Here is a 17,731-nt window from a genome sequence, read left to right on the forward strand (position 1 = left end):
GTGGAACCTGAGGTCAGAAGTTCAAGACCAGCCTAACCAACATGACAAAATCCCATCTCTACTAAAATTATAAAAATTAGCCAGGTATGGTGGCACATGCCTGTATTCCCAGCTACTCGGGAGGCTGAGGCAGGAGAATCACTTGAACCTAGGAGGTGGAGGTTACAGTGAGCTGACATGGCACCATATCATTCCAGCCTAGACAACAGAGCCAGACTCCATCTCAAAAAAAAAAAAAAAAAAAAAAAAAAGAAAAACAAAAAAAAAAAAAAAAAAAAAAAAAAAAAAAAAAAAGAGGAAGGTTGCTAGTACAAGTTGCTGGCTAATCTGAAACATTAGCCAGGCGTGGNTACAGTGAGCTGACATGGCACCATATCATTCCAGCCTAGACAACAGAGCCAGACTCCATCTCAAAAAAAAAAAAAAAAAAAAAAAAAAAAAGAGGAAGGTTGCTAGTACAAGTTGCTGGCTAATCTGAAACATTAGCCAGGCGTGGTGGCACCTGCCTGTGGTCCCAACTGCTCTGGAGGCTGAGGCAAGAGAATTGCTTGAGGTCAGGAGTTTGGGATCAGACTGGGCAATACAGCGAGATCCTATCTCTTTGAAAAAAAAGCAAAAAGTATCCTAAACATGTGTCCTGGCTTTTGGTTAGCCATATTCAGCACCCTAATACTCAGCCTCCCTTTCCTTCTTACTTTCTGTGGCTCCAACCACATTAGGAAAGTGTAGGTCAAAGCACCAGGTCCATGAACAGCAGAAGACTCTTTGGGTCTTAGCTGATCACAGTCTATTCAACCTAGGGACTTCCAAAAAGCAGATGCCAAAAGAGGATTAAACAAACAAAGATGTTATTTGGGGAAATGCCCAAGTGAGAAAAAACAGGGAGGGAACCAGGAAAGGCTGGGAAGGCCATCGGAAGGCAATGCTTAAGAAGAGAGACAGAGGACATTCACCAGTTATTTCCTATGGTTTCTGGAAATGGCAACATAATAATCTTACATCTCATGTAACGCCAGGACTTAGAAACAGGATCATATCAATTTGCAAAAGAGACTGGGCAATGTGATTTTTATTCTGGGTGACCCTGTGCCGAACTAAAACTTTTGTTACTATGGAAAAAAAGTAGTATCTATATTGGAGGAAATGGAGTTTCTGTCACACTTCCCATTTTTAAATGCTTTGACTTGAATTATTTACTTTTTCCTTCTAGTGCCATGTTGGATTCACTCATTTGCATGCTTTTCATTGTAGAGAGACCACTTTGACAGCTAGTTACTGCCCAGTTTGAATTCTCTCTGCATCTGAAAACCACGTGCCTCAAACCCCTCTTTGCATCGTCACCCAAAGTGTATTCTGGGAAATCCTAGGAGGTGCTGAGTAAAAGGGCCACAAGATGAAATAAGCTTGAGAAACACTGCATTCTATATAGCATTTTCTTTGAGATTCTCCATGCCATGCATATTCACACATGAAAAGCTCTGCTAGAAGGAGAGCCACTCAGTATATTTTGATCAGTGTTTTACAAATTTATTTGCCCACCAAGCCTGTTTTCAGAAAGTCTTGTAACATAATGACATCCTGTGGAAGATCTTTTGGGAAGCGTCAGTTAAGCAGATCTGGAAGGTTTGGGTTGATGTGGAAGTGGAAGCATCATGTCCTCTGCTCATACCCTTCCATTTTTCCCATACTTTAATATGAACCTTTCTGTTTTCCCTTTCTAGACTGACAGATCCCATTCCCACCACAGAGACTTCAATTGCACCCCGCCAGAGGCCTAAAGCTGGGCAGACTCAGCCAAACCCAGGAATCCTTCCCATCCAGCCGGCCCTGACACCCCGGAAGAGGGCCACTGTTCAGCCCCCACCTCAGGCTGCAGGTTAGTATCTAGATTGGTTTGAAGCTCAGTATACCTCTTTGTTATTCTGGACAACAGGGAAATCTTGGAAAGCCTGGTTTGCTTTAGGATTGGAATCCAGAGGTGCATAGAGATAGCAGTGTTCCTTGAGGAACAGGAAGAAGCTGCCATTGAAATTGTATGGCAATGGCCAAGCTTGGTGGCTTATGCCTGTAATCCCAGCAGTTTGGGAGGCTGAGGTGGGTGAATCACCTGAGGTCAGGAGTTAATTTCAAGACCATCTTGGCCAACGTGATGATAACCCATCTCTACTAAAAAAAAAATATAAAAAATTAGCCAGGCATGGTGACATGCACCTATAATCTCAGCTACTGGGGAGGCTGAGCCAGGAGAATTGCTTGAACCCGGGAGGCAGAGGTTACAGTGAGCCAAGACCATGTCTTTGCACTCCTGCCTGGGTGATAAGAGTGAAACTCCATTTTTTTTAAAAAAAAAAAAGAAAGAAAGAAAGAAAGAAATTGTATGGCATATCAAAATATCCTCCTTTAATTCTGAGATGGATCTCCAAGACCGCTAAAGCCCGTTGTCTCTGTCTTTTTCTAGACGTGGCCTTGATTTTTGGGGTTTAGAACCTTATCCTACCTCTTTATTTCATATATTTCCCTTTGCCTTTAAAGAAACAAGACTCTTCCGAAGTGTTGAGTTCAGTCCAGGGCATCTTCCCTGTTCTGTTAATTAAACTTTGGGACATTGAAATGGGCCAAGGGAGATGATTGGGTAGAAAGCATGATTCTATTCATTTGCCTCCTAGCCTACAAAAATGCCTCCTTGGGTCTAATAAATCAACAGTTAAAGATGCCTAGAAGAGACAGGACTGAAGAGGCTGAAGGGCTTGGACTAGCAAACAGGTTACATTCAATTTTAGGAAGTTTGGGGTCTGATTAGCTGAGATACAAAGAAACTGATTTGTTTTCATATATGCCCCCCCCCCGCCAAAAAAAAATAGAAACAAGACTCATCTCTTTTGACATTCGCAGAGGAATATTGTTTCCTTAATGCTTTTCCCTTGAAGTATCTACCACACCTTCATGTTTTGGTATTCTGTTTCTAATGAGTTGAGTGAGCTTTGTTTCATAAGAAGGATTGATCCAAAATATCAAGTAACTGAACTCTGCCTGGAAGCTGCTTTTGGTGAATGTGGTGGCCATCTACTTATAGTCAAGCATCCAGACTGGGATAAGCTACATGTAAATCACCAGGGAATGATTTTGTCATGCTGCATGCCAAGAGGGGCAAAACTTAGGTATATGTACCAAAGGCCAGTTGAATAGATAGACACTTAGGGTGCCAAATTAAGTTGTAATTGACTAAATGGGGTGATTAATAAAGGAATACTTTCTTAAGGAGGCATTATTGAACCTTGTTTTGAAAAATTTGAAATACATAATTTAGCAAGAAGATAGAAAGACATTCCAGGTGGGACAAAGCATGGGGAAGGACAGTGAGGAGCACATGTATCTTGGGATAATCTGCCCATTTGTCACCCCCTATTAACTGTTTTGGCAAGACAGAAAGCCACTTTTGTCTGGAAGAGTTTGGAGCCCTTACATGGAGTTTATTCTCTTTGCAGGATCCAGCAATCAGCCTGGCCTTTTAGCCAGTGTTCCCCAACCAAAACCCCAAGCTCCACCCAGCCAGCCTCTGCCACAATCTCAGGCCAAGCAGCCACAGGCTCCTCCCACTCCACAGCAGACGCCTTCCACTCAGGCCCAGGGTTTGCCCACTCAGGCCCAGGCCACGCCCCAGCACCAGCAGCAACTCTTCCTCAAGCAGCAACCGCAGCAGCAACAGCCGCCACCACCACAGCAGCAGCCGGCGGGCACATTTTACCAGCAGCAGCAGCAGGCCCAGACTCAGCAGGTAAGGTGGTCAGAGTGTGACCCTTGCTTGCATATCTGAGTCATGACTATGACAAGGCCCACTACGTAAAGGTATCTTCCCAGAGAGCCATTAGACATTACTTCAGCATTTCTCATAGATGTAGATACTAAAGCATTGAGAAGCGGATCCATCACACACACCCCTTCATCCTTTTTCTCAGGCCATGAGGAATCTGTCACCTGATTGAGGAACATCAGTACAAGAGCTATTTTTTAAGGACTGCTTTTTTTTTCCCTAATATAATTGTAGCACCATTATCATAATAGAGGAAAAAATAGCAAGTTTCTTATTATCAAATATGCATGAGTATTTAACTGTTTCTGATGTCTCATAATTAAGTTGGCTTGTTTGAATCAGTATCCAATAAGAAGAGATTGTATTAAGTTGGCCTATATTGTTTTCCATTATCTTTTCATATATTTTTTCACATTTTTTACTATGAACGTATTCATTTTATAATGATTAGTATATCTTTTTTTTTTTTTTTTTGGAGATAGGGTCTTGCCCTGTTTCCCAGGCTGAAGTGAAGTGGTGTGGTTATAGCTCACAGCAACCTCCAATTCCTGGGCTCAAGTGATCATCCCAGCTGAGTCTGTCAAGTAGCTAGGACTATAAGCATGTGCCACTATGCCTGGCTAATTTTTATTGGTAGAGATAGGGGGTCTCATTATTTCGCCCAGGCTAGTCTCAAACTCCTGGCCTCAAGCCATCCTCCCACCTCAGCCTCCCAAAACACTGGAATTACACACACTAGCCAATGCGGTTGGCTGATATATCTTTTAAGTCCCCTTTTATCCATAGGTTCCTTCTCCCTTTTTTTTTTTCTCCTTTTTGTCATTTAATTTTTCAAAGAAATTGGATCATTTGTCTTGTGGAATTTTCCGCCTTCTGGGTTTAGCTGATTGCATGCTGTGGTGTCATTTGATGTGTCTGACCATCTTCCATGTACACTGGTAATTTCTTGAGGCTTACTCAGTATTCGATTCAATCTGACAGTTGTTCTTTGTTCTTCCTGTTGCATGGTGTCAGGAGGTCTGTAAGGCCTCTATTTCATTAATATTAAGATCAGGGAGCATGTACTTTCAGATCTCCCTGAAGACCACGTTTTCCAAAAATATTTTAAAAAGGAAAAAAAAAAAAAAAGATCAATCAGTATGTTGAGCTGTTGTCTGTCTGATCCATTTGTTTAACATTCCCAATTAGCTTAGCAGCCATAGGTGATCATTTCCCAGGTTCCTTAATTCATCAAGAATGGTACAATGATATTCTAACCCTCTTCATTTGGGGGCTGTAAGTTTTCCATGAAGAAATTTTTTCATCAGCTCTTTAGTTACCCTGAGGTATTGTTTATACAGAAAAGGCAGGAGAAACACTTGATTCTTTCCTTTTGTTTACTGGTTTTCAGAGAAATAAATTTGTTCCCTCTTAGCATCCAAAGGTGAACAGTGAGGTTTTTGTTTTGTTCAGTTTAGTATCATTAGGAATTCTTAGATTTTAACATATTTGATATATTTGAATACAGTGCTCTTTTTGTATGTGTGTGTTTACTAGAGATGGGGCCTTGCTGTGTTGCCCAGGCTGGAGTGCAGCGACTATTCACAGGCAGGATCCCACTACTGATCAGCACAGGAGTTTTGACCTGCTCTATTCTCAATCCGGGCTGGTTCAACCCTCCTTAGGCAACCTGGTGGTCCCCTGCTCCCAGGAGTTCCCCATACTGATGGTGAACTTAATGCAGACACCCAATCGGCATATCACACTACAACCCAGAACTCCCGGGCTCAAGCAATCCTCCTGCCTCAGCCTTCTGAGTAGCTGGGGCTATAGGCACACACCACTGTGCCTCGTATATTGCAGTTTTTAAAAATTTATTTTAAAGCTCATATTGTCCCAACTTTGGCCAGTGGAAGTCTATTCAAATTGACTCCTGAGTCCTTTGGATGTAACTCCAGTGGTGTTTAATGATTTCCTTGCTGTCTAGGATCATGCTGCCCTCTAGGATTATACTGCCCTCGACTTGAAATCATCCATTTTTCTTAGGAACCCGATTTCCTTTTAGTGGAAATGATGTTTAGAAACCACAGTTTTGATGCTAGAGATACCATTTGCCTAATGGATTGGTTGTTGTTTCTAGGTCTTCTCAGTGGACAATTAGAAAATATGTTTTGTTTTGTTTTGTTTTGTTTTGTTTTGTTAGAGAATAGGCATTATGAATTCAGGTTTATATTCCTAATTTGGATTTGTAATTGCTGGATTTCTGTTTAACTTCTTGGATTTTGTTGTATTTTTATCTGGAAATCTTGAGTCTTAACAGCATTAACGTAGTTAATTAATTGATGTGTCGTTTTAAGATAGCAATAACTATATGATTACTGAAAAGAGTTTAAGATTTCCTTGCCCTTTTTACCCTTAGAATGTTTATCACATTATTTTCTGGAGCATTCAGCTACCAATTTGACAAACTGGTTTATTTGCATGGTTTTGCTTTTGATTTTTCGTTATTGCTTTTTAAATTTTAGTTTAATTCTGTTTTGTGGGTATGTAAAATGTTTACATAGTTTCAAAGTTAAATCTGCAAAATTTCATCTCCTGCCAACCCATATATAGAGGGTATCGCTCATTCCTATTTACAATTCCAGGGTATTCCATTTGATATTTCCTTCAGGATATATCCATCATGGCTTATTTAATCAGCCAGTCTCCTGTTGATAGACATTTGGGTTGTTTCCACTATTTTGCTGTTTTATAGACAGCTATTTTTTTTGACATTTTCTACTTTGTTAACCCTTTAACTTTGCCCCAGTAGACAAACAGTATCCTCCCAATTGACTCTAATAACTACATAACAGTACATGGGATGTTCAGAGATACAGTCTTGACCTTTGTTCATCGGCAGGCCCTTATTTTGAGCTCTTTCTGTACGTAGCACATAACCCTTAACAGTGGGGATTAGAGAGACATATAACAAGTATGTGCCAGGCACAGTGGCTCGTGCTTGTAATCTCAGCACTTTGGGAGGCTAAAGCAGGAGGATTGCTTAATACCAGGAGGTTGAGACAGCCTGGGCAACAATTGTGAGACTGTGTGTCTACAAAAAATAAGAAAAAAAATTAGCCAGGCATGGTGGTGTGCACCTGTGATACCAGCTACTCAGGAGGCTGAGGTGGGATGATCACTTGAGCCCAGGAGATGAAGGGTGCAGTGAGCCAAGATTGTGCCACTACATTCCAGCCTGGGCAATAGAGCAAGACCCTGTCTCAAAAAAAAAAATAAAGTGTCATAGAGTATATTGACTATTTTGGATGTTTAAGGAAGTTTGATAAAAATAGAGCTCTTGGGAAATAATTTTTAAGAAGATTTGAGATGAGTCTTAATAGTTGAGTTAACATTTAGGTTATTCTTTTCAGTGTCATCATTGCTTCATCCTGTTCAGGTAGGGAAGCATTTTAATCTTGGCTACTTCAAATCCCTTTATAAGAAGGATTACCTCTGTGATTAGGAGATCGTTTATTAGCTCCTGCTATACTCTGGCTTATGGAGTCACATGATGTTTAGTCAGATAGCTTCCCTTACACAAGGCCCAGAAACCCTCTTGGAAGGCCAGTCTGTAGTGCAGGAGGCAGCCTGGTGCAATGGATGGCGCCTAGCGGTGTAAGGTACTGCTGTGTTATATTTTAATGCCCTGAGGTCTCCATCATGAGATTTTAGGTCTAGCCTAAAGACTTTTCTTCTTTTTTCTTTCTTTTTTTGAGACGGAGTTTCGTTCTTGTTACCCAAGCTGGAGTGCAATGGCGCAATCTCGGCTCACCGCAATCTCCGCCTCCTGAGTTCAAGCAATTCTCCTGCCTCAGCCTCCTGAGTAGCTGGGACTACAGGCGTGCACCACCATGCCCAGCTAATTTTTGTATTTTTAGTAGAGACAGTGTTTCACCATGTTGACCAGGATGGTCTTGATCTCTTGACCTCGTGATCCACCCGCCTCGGCCTCCCAAAGTGCTGGGATTATATAGCCTAAAGACTTTTCTACTTGCCCTTGCTTTTGGCTTTAGCATTGGTCTTCACTGTTACTGAGACATTTGTCTTTTGTGACTATTATTCTGGGACAGGCCCTTACTCACCTCCTCATTTCTTGCTCAGTTTCAGCCAGTACATCCAGCAACCCAGCAACCAGCAATTGCTCAGTTCCCTGTGGTGTCCCAAGGAGGCTCTCAACAGCAGCTAATGCAGAATTTCTACCAGCAGCAGCAGCAGCAGCAACAACAACAACAGCAACAGCAGCAGCAGCTGGCCACAGCCCTGCATCAACAACAGCTGATGACTCAGCAAGCTGCCTTGCAGCAAAAGCCCACTGTGGCAGCAGGACAGCAGCCTCAAGCACAGCCAGCTGCTGCCCCACAGCCAGCCCCTGCCCAGGAGCCAACGGTAAGAATCAGCCAGAGCTCAGAAGACAAAAGCAGGAGAGGAGTGTGCAGTGAGAGCTAGGGAAAGGGTGGCAAAGATGGCAGCAGCTGATGAGGGGCTAGGTTGCTTTCCCACCCTGGTGGTTCAAATATTTGAACTTTCCTTGATATAACCAAGAATGGTATGAGATGTTCTGTAGAAGATAGAGGTTTTTTTAAAAAATGATTCTAGGCTACTGATGAAGAACCTTCTTAATTTTTATCACTCTGAAACTAGGCTAGCAGGAAGGTCTGTTCATCATCTCTGTTAGTGTCACTTTGAACAGTCAAGGACCTAGGTAGGATTAGAGCTAATTCCTTTCCCTTCCTCAAGGGGCAGTTTGATCCATTATGTCCTTTCCAGGCTCTGGAAATTGTGTGGCCCCACCTTTGCCTTGAGTCCTACATGCTGTGTTTATTCTTTGTTTTAGATGACGTTACTCACTATATTATTTAAGTTTACCTTGCAGCTCCTGTCAAGTACCTGCTTACCTGGGACCATTTACCCTGGTGTAATCCTCCTGGGTACTAGAGCATCTGAGTATCCAGTCATTTGAGCAATCTTGTCAATTTAGAAATTGGGCATGTCCACTTTTAGATATGGGCTGAGTATGGCATCAGAACCCCTCTTCTAATTGTCCCCTACAGTTTCAGCACACACGGGCATATCATGCTTTGGCCTTTAATAAGTGGCTTTTTTTCTGTGCTCATATTTTTTTGAGTGATAGTGATAGAAAATTTTATGGTATTAGAAAAAGACATTTTGCATAGCCAGCTGATAGAGTGTCACAGCTACCCTCTTACTCCCAGGGAAGTCCAACTACTAGACAAGCAAAGAAAAAGTAAGAAACCGCCTTTCTGAGAATTGATTTCTAATAGAGTTTTGTCTCCCATGTTAAACCAGAAAACCTACATCCCTTTGAAAGTAAGCAGTGTCGTAAATAGATTGTCTTCTTTAAGTCTCAGCTAAGTGTGTGTTTAGTGTCTTTACACCTTTGTTTCTAAAACAACTCAGACTTCCTGCAGGCATGGATTAGACAGTGAGTCTCTATATTTTTAACAGGAGATAAAGTTCCTCTTGTTCGTGGAAAAAGAGTTTTTAAAAAAATTAGCACACAATGTAGCTAGAAGGGACCTTAATTATCCAGTTCAGTCTTCTCATTTTATGGAATTGGAAACTGAGGCACAGACTAGAAAATGATTGCCCAAGACATACAGACTGATCGTAGCAGAGCTGGGGTAAGAATCAAAGAATCCTGATCCGTGTTTAAGTTTGATTATAACAAATGCTCATCCAGGGTGATGAAATGATCAACTGCTACTGACTACACTTCTTATGAGAGTCCCCTATGCTTTTCCTAGACAAAAGTGTCCACTGTCTTGGGAATGAATTATGAACCTTCTCCATGTTCTCTGGATGAAAAAATACTTTGAACACTTTGCTCTGGGATAGGTGGTTTTGGGGACAGAGAGGAAACAGAAGTAAACTGTGCTTTGGCCAGGAGCCATAGAGCTTCTCAGCTTTGACCCATCCCTGTCTCCACTGACTCTTGGCAGGGCTAATCTAGAGAAGCAAGTGAGTGGAGGTAAAGCATACCCTGTAGCCATCATAAAGCAGTAATTGGCAAAGAGAAAATGACCATATACCCTAGAAGTTTATTGCAGTCTTATTAATAATGGCCCAAAGAATGCAAGCAACCTAAATTGCTGAGGAACCCAACTGTACAGCCATTAAAGTGCTTGGTTATAAAGTCTGTACAACAGTATGAAAAGAAATGCTCATGAGGTAATGTTAAAAGAATGGTGAAATTATGGAAAAACTATGTACTTGAAAAGAGACTTAAAATGTAAGACACCAAAAATATAAGAATTGTATCTAGTCGTATTAGAGTGGTGGAATAGAAGCCTCTTTTCTGTATTCTTACATTTCATGATGTGATTATACTCCTTTTATAATTACATATTTTATTTTATTTTTAAATCTTCAGCAAGATAGACATCTGAGTTTTTTATTCCTTCTCCTGTGGTCTGTCTCCCCCTCCTCCCCATTTCCAGTCCTGTGTGGATGGGACGGCATCACGGTGCAGAAAGAGTCGTGAGCCCCAGTCAGGAGACACAGGCTCTGCTTCCAATTAACCCTGTGAGCTTGAATGAGCACTTGGCTTCAGTGGGCTGTGGTCTCACCTCTAAAGTACAGGAGTTGAAATCTGTGTTTTGTAAGACCCTTTCAGCTCTCACATTCTTTGATTCTAAGTGGAAGTAAAACTGTCTGCCAGAACCATGGGAGGTGTAGCTAAACAGGTACAAACCGCTTAGTGTCTGTAGATTGCTGTTATAGGGCAAGGTCATGAAGGAGGCATCTGGTCTTCAGTGTGCTGCATTTGGAGAACAGGAGAGAAAAATGTTCTCCAAGTGGTAAGAACACCTTAGTTCAACCACTGTGGAAAGCAGAGCTCTCTGCAATTCTTCACAGAACTAAAAACAGAACTGCTATTCAACCCAGCAAACCTATTACTGGGTATATACTCAGAGGAGTATAAATTGTTCTGCCATAAAGACACATGCATGTGTATGTTTATTGCAGCGCTGTGCATAATAGCAAAAACATGGGATCAATCTAAAATCCTATCAGTGGCAGACTGGATGAAGAAAATGTGGTACATATATACACCATGGAATATTATGCAGCCATAAAAAAGAAAGAGGATGGAGCCTTTGCAAGAACATAGATGGAGCTAGAGGCCATTATCCTTAGCAAACTAATGCAGGAACAGAAAACCGAATAGCACATGTTCTCACTTACAAGTAGGAGCTAAATGATGAGAACTCATGGGCGCAAAGAGGGAAACTACAGACGCTGGGACCTACTTGAAGGTGGAGGGTGGGAGGAGGGAGATAATCAGAAAAAATAACTCTTATGTACTAGGCTTAGTACCTTGGTGACAAAATAATCTGTATAACGAACCCCTGTGACACGAGTTTACCTGTTTACCTCTATAACAAAACTGCATGTGTACCCCTAAAATAGAAGTTTAGGCAAACAAAAAAGCAGTAACATTTATTAATCACAGTTGAATTCTATCTGACTCATTCCCAACATGCAGTCTTGCTACAAGGCAGAGAGTGAGGGATCTCTTAGCAGAAATTATTCAGCTTAAATGTGTTTCAGCTGGAGGTATGTCTTCATTAGCCTCTGTGGTGATAGGATCTATTGCCTGCCCTTTGGAAGCATTCTGATTGGGTTTGTATGTGTCTCCAGAAATAGAAAGTGGTCCTTTATGATAAATTCCAGATCTTTACAGCTAGGAATAGTTTCTGCATTCTTATGCTCTGGGCTGATTATGGTTAACATATGGTTACCCTGTATATTATTGCTGATGAAGATTGAAATTTATGTGTATCAGACAAATACCAAGTTGTAATTGGTCTTAAAGTTGCAGCACAAATTGTCAAAGCCTGGATTTTTCTTTCTGGGTGTTAGTTAAACTTAGCCATTTGAGTCCCTTGTTAGCGCTCATGTGGCATTTTTTGTTGTTGTTGTTAACGCTTATCATTTGTTTTCCCTTTAACTTTTTTTTTTAATTTAATGAAATATTTTCCATCTCTCTTCCTAGCAGATTCAAGCCCCAGTAAGACAACAGCCAAAGGTTCAGACAACCCCACCTCCTGCCGTCCAGGGGCAGAAAGCTGGATCTCTCACTCCTCCCTCATCCCCCAAAACCCAACGTGCTGGGCACAGGCGTATTCTCAGTGACGTAACCCACAGCGCAGTCTTTGGGGTCCCTGCCAGCAAATCAACCCAGCTGCTCCAGGCAGCTGCAGCTGAGGCCAGTCTCAATAAGTCCAAGTATGTGGTGCTTCCTCTTTGTTGTTCTTAACTCTGTGGGCAAGTTCTGCCTGTGGCTGTTAGTGTGTGATTCTTTGCATAAGTGTGCAGATGTGTGTAATACAAATACAGTGGTGTGTACCTGTGTTCATTTATTTTTCTGAGTGGCTTGTTTCATCTTGCATGTACTTGTGTTTAATGAGCAACTATGAATTTGTCTTTAGTGCATGGGCCACACTAATCTTAAGAAATCTTTTCCTACTTGGCCCACTGTTTTCATTCTCTCACTCGTTCCATGCTCTACAGTGTCTTTTCTAAACTCTCGATCTGACCGAGGCTCTTCAGGCTGAAACTCTTTCATTGGCTCCTCATCACCTGTCAGATGATAGCTGAGCACACTGCTTAACACAGCAGGGCCCGTTGTGTCCCACGGGCCGACTTGCCACTCCTTACCTTCTGAAGCCCTTTGTTCCTCCTGTGACCTCTCCTGGGACTGCTGCACTCCTCCTTGCCCACCTAGGGAATGTTCATTTATTCATCAAGATCCATGTCAGAGGTTGACTTTTCTTTGACACTTCCTCTGATGTATAATTTTTATCTGAACCCTTTTTTTTGCACTTGTATGACACTGTATTATCATTAATTATTTGTATGTCTGACTGAACTAGTTTGTGAGCTCTCCAACGACCATATCTTAGTGAACCTTTGGAAACCAGTGACTGACTCTGTGCCTGACAAGTAGATTTTGATGAGTGTTGAGTAGATGCAGTTTCAGACCCTTAGCTATATTGGAACCATGCACTCTAAAGTTAAAATCTTTCAATTAAGTTCAGAGAGACTTTATAAGAAAATGATGTAATGATACTTAAATGCACAAAGTAGTGGTAACTGTCTTTATTTCTTTTTAATTGTGAGGTGGTCCTTAACTCTATGCATACTGGATCCTGAAAGATGGGATACAGCCTAAATAGAGCTCTTTCCTGCCCCTCCAGGGGTCAGTTATTGTAGATGTTATGGTGGTTACCACAGGATACACAAGTCTAAGAACAGGTTGTTTTTAGATCCTGAACTGAAACAACTTGCAGATAAGACTAAAAACCTAAGCAAGAGATTAAAGAAGTAGTGGGAGGTAGTGAGTCATGAAGGAAAGGAGACGTTCATTTCACGAAGTGGGAAGGATATCTGTGGAAATTGTTCAGGTGCTGTGGAAAGCCCTTTTAGGAAAACACTGTGGGCTGGAAGCAGTGGCTCACGCCTGTAAACCTAGCACTTTGGGAGGCCAAGAAGGGTGGATCACCTGAGGTCAGGAGTTCGAGACTAGCCTGGCCAACATGATGAAACCCTTTCTCTACTAAAAATACAAAAATTAGCCAGGCGTGGTGGCAGGCACCTATAATCCCAGCTACTCAGGAGGCTGAAGCAGGAGAATCGCTTGAATCCTGGGGGCAGAGGTTGCAGTGAGCCAAGATTGTGCCACTGCACTCCAACCTGGGTGAAAGACTGCAACTCCCTCTCAAAAAAAAAACAACAAAACACTGTGGTAGAAAACGATGGTTTGACTCAGAAAAGAATTTGATCCTGAAACAAAGAGAAAATAAGTTTACCCTTTTTGTTTTGTTCAACTTTTATATCTGTTTGTTTCGTGGGGATGGGAACCTACCTAGGTCTGCAACCACCACTCCATCAGGCTCTCCTCGGACCTCTCAGCAAAATGTTTATAATCCTTCAGAAGGGTCTACGTGGAATCCCTTCGATGACGACAATTTCTCCAAACTCACAGCTGAAGAGCTACTCAACAAGGACTTTGCCAAGCTGGGGGAAGGTGAGTAAGCTGTGTCTTTTTTGGTGCTTCTTGTTTGTAGATTCTCTATGCTAAGAAATAACCAGGAGTGAGAAAGAATTGTAACTCTAGAAGGGTGTGCAAGTGAAAACATAGGCTTGGGCCTTTCCATAAGGCTTGATTTCAAAGTATGCATACAAATTGGTTTTTGTTTTCACCATGGCCCTGAAGTCTTCATCTTTAGGAAATCCTGATCTGTTGTGGGTGGTAGCAAAGAGAGTGTGAGGCTTAGGGAAGAAACTTAAAGAAAAGGTTTGATGGCGTAGATCAGGATAACAGCATTGTGCATGGTCACTCCTTGGAGGAGTGTTCCCTCATCCTAGGTTGGTTTACTGTCCCAGAAAGTTGTCACTGCTTGTCCATGAATGTGCCCTTACATGGACACTGAATCTTTCTTTCACTATGATCAGCATTCTGTATTACTGTTGACTGACCACAGAAAGATGATTAAATAAATAGAAGATACACTTCTGCCTGGAAAACAGTCTACTTTGGAAGGCAGGACACACACACACAGGCACATGCACACACTTTGAAACAAATTCTGGTATGCATTACTCTAATAATATTAGAGAGTACTCTAATAAAAAGAATACTCTCAATGTAGGTAAGAGTGCAGGATAAAGGAACGATGAGAACCAATTGTGTGGTATGAACTATTGGCCAAATATTTTGGTTTAAACTATTATTTTATAGAAATCTTTTAAAACTCCAAGGCCAGGTGTGGTGTCTCATGCCTGTAACCCAGTACTTTAGGAGGCTGAGGCAGGAGAAACCCTTGAGCCCAGGAGTTCAAGACCAGCCTGGGCAACATGCCAAGATCCTATCTCTACAAAAAAATTTTTAAAAGTTAGCTGGGCATCATGGCACACACCTGTAGTCCCAGCTTCTTGAGAGGCTGAGGTGAAAGGATCACTTGAGCCCAGGAGGTCGAGGCTACAGTAGACTATGAATTCATGACTGTTTTCCAGCCTGGGTAACAGAGTGAGACCCTGTCTCTTAAATTTAAAAAAAAAAAAAAAAAAAAAAAAAAGATTCCTATTACTTCTTGCCTTTTTAAACAGAAGATAGGGCATAATACACAACTTTCTTTGACAACATCTCATTATTGCCACCTCTGCCACTCCCTCTTCTCATTTGCTCTCCTAAACTGCTTCCAACATGGAAAGCAGATCGTCAAATTCATTAGAGCTATATAAAGTAAATACATTACAAGTGTGGGCTGGAGGCATTAAATGTACAGTTCCGTAGTGTTAAGTACATTCACACTGTTGTGCAACCAACCAATCTCCAGAACCCTTTTCATCTTGCAAAACTGATGATATGCTCTTTTGATTCTTAACAATTTCCTTTTTTTTTTTTTTTCTCAGCTGTTCTCTCAGTTATTGCAATGACTAGACAAGGATCTCTAAATAGCCAGCGTGTCACCATAATGCAATTAAAGTAGTTAAGTCGAGAAGTCAGTTCAGAGTGTACCCCTCACGTCTTCCATGGGTGTGTGCCTCACAAGATTTTGCTAGAAGGAACTGAGTGGTGTTTTGTCTCTCCAGGCAAGCATCCCGAGAAGCTTGGAGGCTCAGCTGAGAGTTTGATCCCAGGCTTTCAGTCAACCCAAGGTGATGCTTTTGCTACGACCTCATTTTCTGCTGGAACTGGTTAGTATGGCAAATACCTGGAACACGAGGTTCACTGTTGTTACCTTCACATTGTTTTTCACTCCACAGATAACTCTAGCATGCCAGTGAAACCCAAATCCTGGCAGTAACATGTGTATATATATATTTTTTATTTTTTATTTTTTTATGGTCAATATTTAATGTACAACTTTTTAAAATTCAAGATCTTTCTGATCAAAAAGGGATAAAGATTTAGAACCACTTTGAATTCATGTGGCAGGACAATCTGGCAGTGATATACATGACTTGTTCTCTCTAGGCCACAGGCATGCCTTAAGCAAATATGTATAGATTTGAGGAACACCAGTCTGTTTATTGCTTGTAATTTCTTAGGTTTCTGGGAAATTTAATTTTAAAAATTCTTGAAGAATTTTTAAAATTAAATGTTCTGTTATATCTAACACTCCTCTAAACTGTGTTTGTGTGTGTATATATTTTATTATATAAAAGTTAGTAATTTATAGAGAAGAAAGTTAAAATTCTTCATGATCTCACCACCAAGAGATAGCCCAGGGATACCATCTTGATGTCTGTTAGCGGCACTTAATCTTTTGAGTATCTTTGTGAATCTAATGAAAGTTATAAGTCTCTCTGACCAAAATGCACATGACCACAATTTTTTATTTTTTATTTTTTGAGACAGAGTCTCACTCTGTCACCCAGGCTGGAGTGGAATGGCAGAATCTTGGCTCACTACAGTCTCCACCTCCCAGGTTCAAGTGATTCTCCTGCCTCAGCCTCCTGAGTAGCTGGGATTACAGGCACCTGCCATCATTCCCGGCTAATTTTTGTATGTTTGTAGAGACGGGGTTTCACCCATGTTGGCCAGGCTGGTCTTGAACTCCTAACATCAGGTGATCTGCCTGCCTCATCCTCCCAAAGTGCTGGGATTACAGGCGTGAGCCACTGCACCCAGCCACATGACCACAATTTTGTACACTCTTTGGCCCACTTCTTGAGACTCTGATATGCATCTTTTTTTTCTTTCTTTTTGAAATGGAGTCTTGCTCTGTCGCCAGGCTGGAGTGCAGTGGCACCATCTTGGCTCACTGCAACCTTTACCTCCCAGGTTCAAGTGATCCTCATGCCTCAGCCTCCCAAGTAGCTGGGATTGCAGGCATACGCTACCACACCTGGCTAATTTTTGTATGTTTAGTAGAGATGGATTTTCACCGTGTTGGCCAGGCTGGTCTTGAACTCCTGACTTCAGGTGATCTGCCTGCCTTGGCCTCCCAAAGTGCTGGAATTACAGATGTGAGCCACCGCGCCCAACCTGATATTCATGTTTATAGTCATATTGAAGCCTAATTTTTCCACTTAATGAACCTGGCACATTTCTCCTTCATCATTAAAGAAGCTCCTAAAATATAATTTTTTTTAAGTACCTGCATTAAATTCCATCATATGGCCAGGCGCAGTGGCTCACACCTGTAGTCCCAGCACTTTGGGAGGCCAAGGCAGGCAGATCACTTGAGGTCAGGAGTTTAAGACAAGCCTGGCCAACATGGTGAAACCTCGTCTCTACCAAAAAATTAGCCAGGTGTGGTAGCACACGCCTGTAGTCCCAGCTACTCAAGCAGCTGAGATGGGAGGTTCCCTTGAACCCGCGGGGCAGAGGTTGCAGTGTGCTGGACCTCTAGCCTGGGCAACAGAATGAGATCCTGTCTCAAAAAAAAAAAAAAAAAACTTTTAGGATACACTAGATGTATGATATATCCTAGTATATTTAACCAATTGCACTTTATTTCAGTATTTACTGTTATAAATACCTCAGCAATGAATGTGAGCTTTTGAAAATATTCTTTGTAAGATACAGAATTTGGCATGCTTCTAAAAGTGATCTTTTTAATTATATTGATTAATATCTATTTTTAACCTTATCATATATTCTTTCTGCCTGCTTTCTTTAGGTACGTTAGTAGCTTTTCTAACCTCATAAATTTATTTCTGAATAGAACTTTATTATTTAAATAATATTTGATATGTAATGCTCTCTTATTTTCTGGATATTTTTAAACAGAAGTTTCAATTTCTTCTTTAACCAAAAGTTACTTAGGTTATGTTTTCATTGCACTATGACCAGTATTGTCTGTCCAGTCTTTGCTGTAAACTATACTGAAAGGCTTTCTGTGGCCCAGTTTGTTATTCATTTTA

General features: G+C 41.4%; 1 protein-coding gene and 1 non-coding gene across 10 annotated transcripts in view; both read left to right on the forward strand.

Moving 5' to 3' along the window:
- Positions 1 to 17,731, forward strand: part of LOC108299663 (AP2-associated protein kinase 1) — a 171,963-nt gene that overhangs the window by 116,592 nt on the left and 37,640 nt on the right. For 7 of the 9 annotated variants that reach the window (XM_017522061.2, XM_017522066.2, XM_017522065.2 and 4 more), the window contains exons 11-16: positions 1,722 to 1,876; positions 3,486 to 3,775; positions 7,934 to 8,218; positions 11,850 to 12,082; positions 13,726 to 13,883; positions 15,452 to 15,556. In XM_017522061.2, coding sequence (XP_017377550.1) covers positions 1,722 to 1,876; positions 3,486 to 3,775; positions 7,934 to 8,218; positions 11,850 to 12,082; positions 13,726 to 13,883; positions 15,452 to 15,556 — 1,226 coding nt within the window. The remainder of the gene's footprint in view (positions 1 to 1,721; positions 1,877 to 3,485; positions 3,776 to 7,933; positions 8,219 to 11,849; positions 12,083 to 13,725; positions 13,884 to 15,451; positions 15,557 to 17,731) is intronic. The other 2 variants (XM_017522063.2, XM_017522072.2) reach the window with 1 other exon arrangement.
- Positions 2,544 to 2,675, forward strand: LOC119470157. Its single transcript, XR_005199032.1, has one exon. It is a non-coding gene; the product is annotated as a small nucleolar RNA SNORA36 family (small nucleolar RNA).

Source organism: Cebus imitator, unplaced genomic scaffold (genome assembly GCF_001604975.1).
Source record: "Cebus imitator isolate Cc_AM_T3 unplaced genomic scaffold, Cebus_imitator-1.0 Scaffold23, whole genome shotgun sequence".
In the NCBI taxonomy this organism is placed as follows: Eukaryota; Metazoa; Chordata; class Mammalia; order Primates; family Cebidae; genus Cebus; species Cebus imitator.